Below are 12,608 nucleotides of genomic sequence, written 5' to 3' on the forward strand. Positions count from 1 at the left end.
AGTAAAATATGCAACATTTTAGTTTAGATACGATAATATTCCATTTTCTGAGTTTTTGTAATTGTAATATGCACAATAAACTTTTAATTACTTTGTGTATAATAGAAGTGTTGTAGAACTAACAATTGTTTAATTTTATTTATTATATGATTTCTTAGTCAATGTCATGCCCACAACTTAGTTTAAATGCAATAATCTTCCGTCTTCAAAGTTTTTATAACTGCAGAATGCATAATAAATTTTTAATTACTTTGTATACAATAGACGTTTTGTTACAACTATCAATTACTTAAATTTGTTCATTTTATACTTTCTTAGTTTATATTATGCTAACAATCAAAGTTTTACACAAAAATTTAGTATGTTAAAGGTTTTATATCTTGGAAGAATATATTCACATACAAAGCATGTGAGTTATTACTAGTTATATAAACGCACGCTATACAGTATAAAAAGTATAACAACTTGACAATTGTATGAAATTGCCAACCATACCCGCCTCCGGTCCAGACATTATACATACGAGACACTAATTATATAGGAACCACATGTTACTAAATATGAACCAACAAAATGTGAAGGCACTGAACTAAATTGACGGGCATGGCTAGCTCAACTACTCCCACAATTGATCTTGAACCCTTCCTGAGAGATGGAGATGAAGATGCCAAGAAAAAGGCAACGGAGGAAATAAGACAAGCTTGTTCAGAATTTGGCTTCTTCCAAGTAGTGAACCATGGGGTGCCCTTGGATCTAATGGCTAGAGCCATTGACCTGTCCATGGAGTTCTTCAACAATCCAATGGAGGAGAAAAAGAAATCTCTGCTGAAGCCTGGCCTATCACCACCGCCTGGTTATGTCAACTTTCAAGACTTCTCCAATGACGGGAATGAACATTTTTTGATTCTATCTCCAAGTTCAGGCCTTAATATCTATCCTGAAAATCCTCCTGAATTCGGGTATGTTCGAACTTTCTTTTTCATCAAGGTTATGCTATAAATTGAGTGCATGGATTGTGCTATAAGTCTTGAGCAATGAATCAATTATGTGGAAAGTCCGTAGAGAGTTGAAAAAGTTTCAACCTGTGCCTACATTGTCTATAATGGATTGGGAACCTAAACAATTGGGTGGCTGAGGAATTAATACATTTTTTTATTATACCCTCCCATCCTTTCCACCCTTAACTGCAAGATACAGAATTCGAATTTAGAAACTAAACAATTAATATATTAGTGGCTTGTCTTGGACTTGAATCAAATTAAAGCGACCCTTCCCTTATCTGGTAAAAAATCATTCCTGTCTTATTGCCCAATTTGCAACACCCTATGTGGCCATGTCCCACGTCGAAAAGATATGGAAGGATTGATTGATCACAAATATACTTAAATGTGACTCCGTTTATCCGTTGTCGACTCGTGATTTACGTCTAAATATACTTAAAAGTGACTCAGTTTATCCATTGTCGACTTGTGATTTACGTCCAAAAGTTAGTAGACCAACTCTCTGCTTTGGGCATTAAGTATATAATCTAGGTGGTTGCTGACATTGCTAAATCCGATTTGACAATAATTGTAGAATCTTAAGATTGCCATATTCAATGCACCAAAAAAGGAAAATCCCTCTTATGAAGTAGCACATCTATTACCAAAAACAAGCCACTCTGTTTAGCGAAGGATCATCTCTTGATTAAAGCTGTAGCATCGTTCTGATTTCACTTTTTCAATTTGCAAAGTCAAAATTTTGTTTTGACATGTCGATATGTGTGGTGATTTCATTAACATTGTCAGAAATGCACTGGAGGAAATTTTTCCTAACTTGGTCGAATTGTCGTGGTTGATGGAGAGGATTGTAAGCATATCCTTGGGCCTTGCTCCTAACTTCCTCACAGAATACAACAATGATGATAGGAGCTGTGACTTCTTAAAGGCAGTTCATTACTTCCCTATTGAGAAAGCTGATCAGATTAATGGAACACCAGCACATAAAGATGCCAACTGCCTCACTTTCATTTTCCAGAATGAAGTTGGAGGCCTGGAAGTACTAAAAAATGAGCAGTGGATTCCAATACTACCTGCAAAAGGTGCCATAGTGGTCAATATAGGTGATGTGATTCAGGTAAATCAATCCATTTCCTAGCTTTTATGCTTTTGTTTGATATATATCGTGTAGTTAATCCTGCATAAATTCAGTTAATTCTGCATATATTTTTCATATGTAAGGTATTAAGCAATGACAAGTTTAAGAGTGCGAGTCATAGGGTAATCAGGCAGAAAGGAAAAAGTCGTTGCTCCATCGTATTTTTTGATAATTTACATGGAGACAAATGGATTGAGCCACTGCCAAAATTTACTACAGAGATTGGAGAATCTCCCAAATATAGAGGATTTATGTACAAGGAATACCTGCAACTGAGAGTAAAGAACAAGTTAGATCCACCAGCCAGACCCGAAGATGACATAAATATTACCCATTACTCAATCTCCACTCAGGATCAAGGCAATTGATGTCAATAGCTTCAGTTGGAAAATCTGGAATAAAATTTAAGTGTTCGTGATGTATTTTTACTTATGAAGTATGAACATTTTATGAGGGAGGCCATCATTAATTGCTTTCTTGTTTGTTTTGGTTTGTAATAAAATCTCTTCAGGATTTCTAATGTGCGTATTCTCCCATCTCAACAAGATATTTGAACTTAAAGAAGTTAAATAATAGATCTGATGGTAGAAGATATGTACATATGTTCATGGTAGTCAAAGCGATTGATATCAATTTGTTGAATATATTGGAGTTTCAAATGTAAATTTTGGTTATTGTTCAGATCTAATGTGTCTTTAGACCTTTAATTTTGTTGTATCTATGTTGTTTCTGATATATTTTCTACCGTTAATGCGGATTTCACGAATAAAATTATGATTTTTATTATCAAAGAAAAAAAAAGAGAAACCCTTAAGAACATTTTATTGTTATTTAAAATAATATTTTATTTTAATGAAATTCCCTTGAGATTCCTGACAATTTCACTGAGTTCTCTTGAGATTTGAAAAATTACGCATACCTCTCTTATCATTTAAAATGACAATTTTATCCTTAAATATTTTAATGAAATTCTCTTATTTGGTATGCTTATACTTAGAATGAGTTTTAAAATTACTTTTTCATTCTTTTTCCTTCTTATTCCTTTTTTTTTAATTTTGCACCAATAAAACTGTAAAGCTACCACTATTGTTTCTAGTTTCTATTGTAATCAAATGTCGAACTAGTGATTTTTTTGACAAATTAATTTTATATGTAATCTTGCTGATCTTTGTTTTCTATTTTTTGGAACTAAAATTAACAATAAATTAAAAAAAAGGCCGAAAATCACTACGAAATTATGATAATCCCACTACCCAAAAAATTCACAAAGTCTAAATGAATTATTTCAACATTTTCTTTTCTATCTTATAAATCTAAATCCATAATAAAGTACCATCAAAAGTATCTTATCACAATGATAAAATTATTGTTATAGTTGTTTATCAAATAATATGTATGGACATGAAAATTTTGACACAATTTCCTTATAATTATACTAGATAATCTTATAATTATATAGAAAAATAAATTAAAACTCATTATATAAGGGCATTTTTGGGTATTCATTTAAAAAATTGACCAAGTCAATATTATTTTAAGACTTTGTTACTAAAACTATCAAATCAATGGATGTAAGTGTAATTTTTCAAATCTTAGAGGAGCTCAAAAGACAGTATTAGAAACCTCAGGGGAGGTTTCTGGAATTATCCCTTAAAACTAAAAGAGCTATGTTGTTTATTGATAACTCATCGACCAAGAAAAGGACGAATGATATTCAGCATCAAGACAACAGGGACGAGGGCACAAAATTGGACTTTATCAATCATCCCAGTGTTGTGTTACCCACCCCACAATACGCTATTGTCTAATCTTCACAAAACTAAACAAAAACAACCATCAAACGAATATTATATTCCTCTTTTTTTTTTTTTTTTTTTTATTGGCTAAACACAAGAGCGACCAAAATCTTCAAAAGTATGATTCATGATTACTTTCTGCCTTGATGCTGAACAATTACATTTCCAGAATCTGTTTTCAACTTAGCGTCATAAAAGGGAAATATTTGAGTAGATATTGTCACCGCGCTCAGCTTGAGGATAAATCTTTTAGCAGGTCCATTAGCATCCACATTCTGTTCCCTCTTTTTTGTGCCAATAATACACAAGAAGAGCCAAAATGGTCTAAAGTTATAATTAGTACTGTTCCACTGCCACATCTCATAAAAAGGAAAATACTCGAGTTGCATTTTTTTTTTTTGGTGTATTTTTTGAAGCTCACTCGAGTTACAATTTTTACCAAGGTAAATCTCATGACAATTATATATTTTGTCGATTGGCAGTTCTATAGATGATCTTTTATGGCAAAAATAACACTAGGTAGCAAACTAGATAATAAAAGCGTAGACCTTATGGCAGACCTTAAAAATTCGTTATTATGTTGGCAGACCTTAAAAATTTCGTTGGTTAGGTTTCCAGAACGAAACCTCCATAAGCTGCTCCTGATGCTGCTATTGTATTACTCTAGTCAAAATACTACTACAACTAGGAAGCACTTGTAAGAGTAATTGCATTTCTGATCTCGTGAGAGATGGCGAAGAAAAATTAGACCTAATTTTTTTTGGGGTTTATTTCGGATAGGATGCGAATCTAGGGACTAATAGTAACCGAGATGAAAATTGAGGAATAAGTTATTATTCCGTGCTTTCTTAAAATAAGCAGTTATCTCTAAAGAAAAAGATAAAAAAAAAAAAAAAAAATTGGAGACCCTATTTATTAGTCATATTATCTCTGAAACTTTTATGATTTTAATAGATTCGGGGATGGAATTTTGCATGTTTTTATGGTTGGGATTACATAGAAACATTTGCCATGAGGAGCTATATCGCAATCAGGTTTTCAAAATGTTAGAGTTTGTAGTTAACTTTCCAATTTTGATTTCCAAAGCATATGACTAGAATCTAGTAAGTTTTGTTAATTAAAAAAAAAAAAAAAAAAGCACTCAGTATGAAAATCAGTCGTATAGGGCTTTCTTAGGGTTTTCTTCCCATGTAACATTGGCGTTTATATTGGATTTCTAATGTCCCCAATTTTGGCTTTAAAAAAAAAACTTAAAGAATCTAACCATCATTACTATTAAGATTCTCGTCTTATTGTAAATTCTAATGGTATAAGAAACATAGTTACTTGACTCAGATATTTTCAAACACATTCGGCTTTCTGAACTTGTGTAAGTTTGATATTCTATACGTAGCAAAATATTTTGCAAACGTTATGACAAAAGCATTACATTTTAAAATGAGAATTTGGCAAAATTTTGTGCATGAAATTTTTGAGTATCCTGGTGTGATTTTACGACAATACAAATATTATCATTATTTTTTATCACTGAAAATATATCAAATCATTTTGCAAATTTTGCGAATTTGTTCGTGATTGCGTTACTCAAGTTAGATCTAATTGGTGCATATGATCTTTCTTCTTACTGACATGAAGTTTCGAGGACGAAACTTTATTTAAGAGGGGTAGAATGTGATGTCTCGTAATGTGATTTTTTTGATGCTCTCACTATTTCTACCAATACAAGTAAGATTCGAATCTTAGGATTTTGTGATTTTGAATTTATGATTTACATAAGCTTAGATACCTATGTAGAAATTCTCATTGTTTCTATGGATACAAGTAAGACTCGAATCTCAAGATTTTGTGATTTTGACTTTACAAGTTGCATAGGTTTAGATACCTATGTAGAAATTCTCATTGTTTATGTCGGTACAAGTAAGACTCGAATCTCAGGATTTTGTGATTTTTGACTTTACAATTTACATAAATTTAGATACCTATGTAGGAATTCCCTAAGAATATGTCTAGATCTTCTTGTATATTTAACATTTCTAAATATTGGTTTGGACTTGATTCATAATAGCCTTTGAGACTATATACTTTTCACGTATTATTTGTTTGGAGAAAAGGGATTTCATGATATAAAGACAAGGCCAAAGTTTGTACGGAATTCGAAGACAATGCATTGATAGTTTGTTGAGGTCAGGCGGCTGGAATCAAAAGGATTGAAAGAATCATAGATTCAGTTGACAAAAGGGGTTTCTATATTCATAAAGCTTTCAAAATAGATATACGAAGGGTTGTATCTTTCATTTTCATATATAATAAAATAAATGAAGAATGATGTTTCTGCCCGGACTTGAACTTTTGGTTGGCAATGAAGGTGATAATGACGATTGAAGTAGTGATGGTGGTGATGATGTTTGATGGAAGTGGTTGGTGTTTAGAATTTGAAAAATTAAGGCTCCGTTTAGATTTAACATTTTTTTGAAAAATTATTTTATGTTTCACATTTATAATAATAAACTCTAAAAACAACTTCAAAAAAACTCAAAAAATACAACACATCTCAAATATTTTAAAAAAATAAAAAGATTCTTTCTTTCTTTCTTTTTCCACGCACTACCCACCACCACTACCATTACCACCATCCATCACTCTCCACTATCACCACCACCACTCTCTCTCTCTCTCTCCTTCCTTTTTTCTCTTCCCTTTTCTTCTCCTTCCTCCGTTCTCCCTTCCTTTTCTTCTCCCCCAATCTTCCCTCCCCTTCACTGACCGCAACCTTCTAGGTCGCGACTAGAGTGGCTACCAAGCCACCACCTGCGAATAGGAGAGGGGTTTGGGGCCAGGGAGAAAGGAGGGAAGGGGGTAGGAGGGAGAGGAAAGAGAGATGAGGAGGAGAGGGAGAGAGGGGAGTAGGAGGGAGGGGGTGATGGTGGTTAGGTGCTGTAAAATTTTTATAAAAAATCCCAAAAAAGTGATAAATTGTAAAATACCCCAAAATATATTTTAAAAATCCTTAAAAATACTTCTAAAAATTACCCCCAAAAATATTTACAGTAAAAGTTTTTCATATATACAGTTACAGTAAAATTTTTGAAAACATTCCAAAAACAACTAATCCAAACGGAATTTAAGATTTCTGTGATTTGGGAATTTTCGAGGAAGATGACCCATTTCACTAATGGGTCGAGTCTTTGGGAGAAATCAGTCAAGCTTCTGTTCAAACGGGTCAGACAAATCTGGTTAACGGGTCAAGCTAATATTGGACTTTTCTAAATAGGTTCAATTAAAGGATTTGGGCCTAATATTATGGACCGGTGTTATTTCTCTTCAGAGAAGTATTAAATAAAGGCCTGTACAGATTGAGTATCTATTCAGCCACTAACATTGTAATGCAAAAATATACTTATTGGAGGAAATCATACCTTAGGACAAAAGGCTTGTTGGGCCTGTCATCTACTCAGATAATACAAAATGCATTTCGTCCCAAAGAATTTAAAATGTCAATAATTATTCTAAGCCTCATATCTAATTTTAGAACAGTGAGGCCCAAATTTAAATAAATATAAATCTTCTTTTAATGGACTAATCTAATGCTTCTTTTAGAAAAAAATAAAAATAAAACAATAAAAAATAATAACCCTATCAAAATTGACCTAATGCTATTAGTTGAACCCAAAAGCAACTTCTATAAATCCAAGTTTATTTTGTAAGCCCAAGATTCAAATAAATGTAAGATCAATTGATTTATCGGCTGGTTTTAGGGCTAAACTGAATTTAAATATGGTTCAATTTCATATGAGACCGTTTAAAGAAAAAAATTACAATAATAATAATAGTAATTTTAATAAATGAAAATGAGTATGTGTCAACATTTAAAATGCATAAATAATAATAATAGGAAAGATCATCTCAAGAATAATTTAAGGTGGCCATTCATAGAAAGAAATTTTTCCAAATTAGAAAAATCTTCTAAAAAGGGGATTTCATTAGAATTTTATGGATAAGATTAGATAGTGAAGTGTTTAAGTAATCTAACTTTACACAAGAGCATGTGATTGGAAATGATAAAATGCACAAAATCGAGGGCTTGAAAACAAGGATTACCAGGCAGCTAGATTTACAGTTAAGACTCATACACCATCCAGACCTGAAGATTTCATCCACATCAATAGTTACAAAATTTGTACCTCAGGAAGAGCAATTTGGTATTAAAGTAGGAAATAAAGAAGCTACTATCATTAAGGCTAAATTCCACCTTGGATCCTTAATTATAGACACATTTTTACTTTAGTCCTTAAATTTTAATTTCGAATGCTTTATTGGCTAAAGTATAAAATCCGTTCCACCTTAAACTTTGAGCATAACTTGCCAACTATGCTATTAGTTAGATGGATTTCATACTTTAAAAGGTCAAGTGTCGAAACATGAAATTTAAAAACTAAAGTGGAAGTGCGTCCAAGGATCCAAAGTGCAATTTAGCCTTTCATTACCGTTTTGCTTATCAAGGGGATATTGTGCTTTGGTTGATCATCTTGCTTCATGAACAATATGATGTTTATTGACACCAACGACAGCACAAGCTACAATTCCTACATTTGCATGGGGTTGATGTAACAATTTCTCCCCACATTGGATGATTGGCACCCATATTATTGTGACAACTGTGTGACATGGAGAAGGAATGAAAGATTAATGCTGATCTGAATCATACTTCAAAATTGTGAGGCTCAAATCGAAATTTTGCTTATCAATGATATGTGCATATTGATTTTAACATTGGAGGTGTTTGGACAGGTGATATTTGGAATAATATTTCAAATAATATTGGCCTTTTCCTCAAATAATGAGACATAGCTGAAATAATGTTTGGATCATGAAATCATCCTATTCAAAGAAGTCAATGGTGCTACTTGCTGACGTGGGAATTTACTCTGACGATGGAAAGTAAACCCGGCTGCCACATTGATGTAAGGTTAAACTTTGCTGGCTAATCTCTTTTGGACAACCACAGGTGCTTGGTAACTTTGAAGAGCATGCTGAAGGCTGGGATTCCTAAAACATATGTTCGGGGCCCACTAGTTCTTTAGGGAGAACTAAACACTAACGTGGAAATGTAAAGTCATAAAATCTACCCCTTTTCAAAATTGCTACTTAGGGTGGCTATCTGTTATTGGTCAGGACTTCTGGAATGTACATGCAAATTTTTTCCGATTTAAGTTATGCAAAATTCATCGGAAAGCCACGGAGGAGCACAATTTATTGCAAACAAGAGCTTCTCCTATTGTACGAAGACTTGCATAGTACTTGTACTAAGAACCACCATTTGATTACAGAGAGTTAAAAACGAAACGCATTTAATAGTTTATTGCTACCGTAAGCCTCACTATTGAATATTTCTCCAGCCTTGGCCCTCACATCGTCTAATACCTCTGTGCGTATTAGATTTTTTTATTCTCATTCACCTACTGTCTCCGCCTTCGTGACGCAGCATGCATTTGATTAGCCATTTCTTCTCTCATTCCCTTCCATTCTTCTATTTCTTGCGGGGACGTCAACGGTTGAATTTGTGGATATGGAGGAGCTCCACATTCGCCTTCGAATTGCATGTCCTCTTGCTCGTACATCATGAAGTGATCATCCGAAAGCTGATTTTCCCTAAGAAAATTGTGTAGTGCACAACATGCAATAACGACATTGATTTGCGTTTGCATATATGAATACGGAACCGAACCCCTTAAATAGGCAAACCATTGCTTCAGGACACCGAAGGATCATTCAATTACATTACCAAGTTGAGAGTGACGAGTATTAAACAGCTCTTTCGGCCCTTGTCCTCGACCACGTCCTTGTCCAACTCTTACGTTACGTCCTCCCTTGAATGGTGTTAAAAAATCGGACACCATCTTATAAGCCGCGTCGACGAGGTAGAACTTGCCTACATCCAAATTAAGAAGTTTAGGACATCAGGGAACCTTCAATAGTTACCCTTCCTAAAAAATTTCTGTAAGGCATATTATTAAAAATCAAATTTTTTATAACCTTGGGGGAGGGGAAATGGAAAATCGGTATGCATTCTCATTGCATGTTCTAGGACCCGTGCATCGTGTGCGCTGCCTTCCCATCCAGCATAGACATATATGAACCGCATATCATGGTCACATACAGCTAATACGCTCTGGCTTTGATTCCCATGCCTATTTGTGTAGGCCATTTGCTCGTGCGCCGGAACTGTAGTAGGGATATGTGTGCCATCCAAAGCACCTACACAATCCTGCATTTATTAAGCAAACGATCATAAATTTCAGATACAAAAAATGGTGTATAAAAGGCCATAATACGGCAATAAATTAGCTGTTTAGACTATTTCAAAATATGCCTTGAATCATCGTAGCTTCTGATGTAAGGTTGCACCAAGAGGAACAAATGGAGTTTTTTGCTTTTGAGTCCTCGCTTTACCTCAATCAATGGATGGTGAAGAAATGCGGGTGTGAATGATGAATTTATTTGTGGAGTTTGGCTATTTCCAAAAATTTCATTTTCCAGAAAATCTTCTTTTGACTAATTCCAAAAATCAGATTAATTTAAAGTTATACCACACGGAAAAAAATCGAATACCTTGAACCAAGGATAATACTTGGTGCTATATCTTATTTTTGGATGTACTTCATCACTTTGTTTTGGTTTAATAATCTTTTGTGCAAATCGACATAACCCCAACAACACTTTCACTACATTTCTGTGGATGGTTTCCGTTGAATGTTGAAATCTTTCAGTTACTACACGAGTTCGCGTGCTATGACTTAGCATAACTAAAGTCATGGCTAGCGATTTCTCGATCGAGACATGCTTGTGCGGATTCTGAGGTACGTAGTTATTGCCTACTAGAACATCACAAAGTCGCATAAAATTGTCCACTGTGATTCGGCAATTCTCCAAAATACGTAGTGGGTGACCTGTTATTAGCTCTTGACCCACTTCCAACTAGGCATGTCAGAATTGCGACAAGGTATTTTTATTAGAGGCCCATCGTAACGTTTCGGTTCCGGTGAAAAAAGTATCATAGCTGCAGCATTGAGAATAGCCACTTCGTCTTCTTCAGAGCGTGAGCCAGAAGAGGAGGAAGCGAAGTACGGATTGAAGTTTGCCATGCACGAAAAGTAGCTAAAATCCTGCAATCGTATAATAAAGTGTTATTACTTAATTAAAATGCAGAGTGAAATCAGTTGCAATTGTCAGGACTGTGGAAATAGAGCTATGAATGCAAGAAAAAATCGAAGGCCAAACAATGGGAGGGGGAGCGTTAAGCCACGACAGGGCTTTATGTTAGCTGTAGTGGCAATAGTCCCTTGTTTGCTGGGGAAGGGAAAGCTGATAAACCTACTCCTTATGTGGTTTCAATAACGATGGTCATGAATGGGTCTGCACTTCTTTTGAAAAAATAAGAAACTTGGATGACCTTGTAAAGTTTTACGGGAGATGTTGCGAACTAAAGGTGGTGTGAATCAGGTTTGATGTTAGGGTATATATATAGGGTTGAGTTAGTAGGTTGGAAGCTTTAGTCGGAGGCCTGCATAGACATTTATCGTCCCCTGTGAAGTTGTACTAGTTTCCCATGTCTAACAAAGAAAGAGATGCCTAATCTGTTCATAGTACTTGTGCCTTCCTTGGACTGTATATTTGCTCTAATTATTGCAGGCATGGTAGTAGGCCTGCTCACTTTCGGTGATTCGAGACAAAGGTTGTCAAATATACATGCATGAGGTAAAATTATCCTACTATCGAATTGCCCAGATGCGTCCGCACCTCTCATCCCACTTTGTTGACAAACACAGGACTATATGTATGTAGTAGGACCCAAGGCATCTGCAGAGCATATTTTGGATTATGTGTGTATGAGGAGATGTTGAGATAGCACGCATGACTTTTCTTCCTGTTGAATCCTCAGGTAATGCTGCATGAAGCAACCTCTTTTTCGTTGCTTTCTTTAATGATTCCAATAGCAATTTATTGCAGGACTGTGTTCTAGTTTGCCGTCCAGATACATTCATGCACGAAAAGCGAGCATTACAAGAAGGTGATTGATAAGGCCTCTTGAAAATAAGGAATAGTTACTTGTTTTGTTTCTTTGGACTAAGCGTTCAACTAATGGAATGTTTTTTATTCGATTTTCACAAACCCGCGATTGGTAAATAGATGCAGAGTATTAAATTGTTATTAAAAAGTTTCTTTCAGCAATTAAATGAAAGGCTAATTTTAGTTTTTATGTCAAACATTTATGAGAAAAATTACTGAAAGTAATTTGCAATTCCCGTAATCAAAAGATTTCAATTAATTTGGTAGTTAATGATTAAGTTTTTGAGCCTAATATTTATAATTTAATTTAATTTCAACTGATGTATACTGATAATTAATTTCTGTAATTGTACATTTTTTTGCACAATTTTTTATTGGGGTTGCAAAATATATAATTTATAGTAATTTAATTTTCCCGAGATTTAATTTCCCGGGATTTATTTGCCGGCAATTTATAGTGTGAAATTTGCCTTTTCAAGTTTCGATTGAAGGAATTTGGCGTTAATTTGCAAACTGGAAATTTGATTTTTACTACAAACTGTTATTTTTAGTTTTTTTGCAAAACATGTCACTTAATTTGCTTTAAATCATTTATTTGATAATGGAAGT

At 34.2% G+C, this 12,608-nt stretch overlaps 1 protein-coding gene across 1 annotated transcript; it reads left to right on the forward strand.

Annotated features, from left to right (window-relative positions):
- Positions 1–588: 588 nt before the first annotated feature.
- LOC113739420 (protein LATERAL BRANCHING OXIDOREDUCTASE 1-like) lies at positions 589–2,656 on the forward strand. Its single transcript, XM_027266631.2, has 3 exons — positions 589–959; positions 1,788–2,115; positions 2,220–2,656. Exons 1-3 carry the CDS (start codon positions 604–606, stop codon positions 2,502–2,504), a joined length of 969 nt encoding a protein of 322 aa, XP_027122432.1. The 5' UTR covers positions 589–603; the 3' UTR covers positions 2,505–2,656.
- Positions 2,657–12,608: the final 9,952 nt, after the last annotated feature.

The sequence above is a fragment of the Coffea arabica genome, chromosome 4c (assembly GCF_036785885.1).
Source record: "Coffea arabica cultivar ET-39 chromosome 4c, Coffea Arabica ET-39 HiFi, whole genome shotgun sequence".
NCBI classification, from domain to species: Eukaryota; Viridiplantae; Streptophyta; class Magnoliopsida; order Gentianales; family Rubiaceae; genus Coffea; species Coffea arabica.

What these genes read in the sequence shown, in the direction of transcription:
- LOC113739420 (XM_027266631.2), top strand. Translation starts at nt 604, where the DNA reads ATGGCTAGCTCAACTACTCCCACAATTGATCTTGAACCCTTCCTGAGA. An exon ending in GAAAATCCTCCTGAATTCGG is followed by an intron (nt 960 to 1,787) that starts GTATGTTCGAAC and finishes TAACATTGTCAG; the next exon opens with AAATGCACTGGAGGAAATTT. An exon ending in ATATAGGTGATGTGATTCAG is followed by an intron (nt 2,116 to 2,219) that starts GTAAATCAATCC and finishes TTCATATGTAAG; the next exon opens with GTATTAAGCAATGACAAGTT.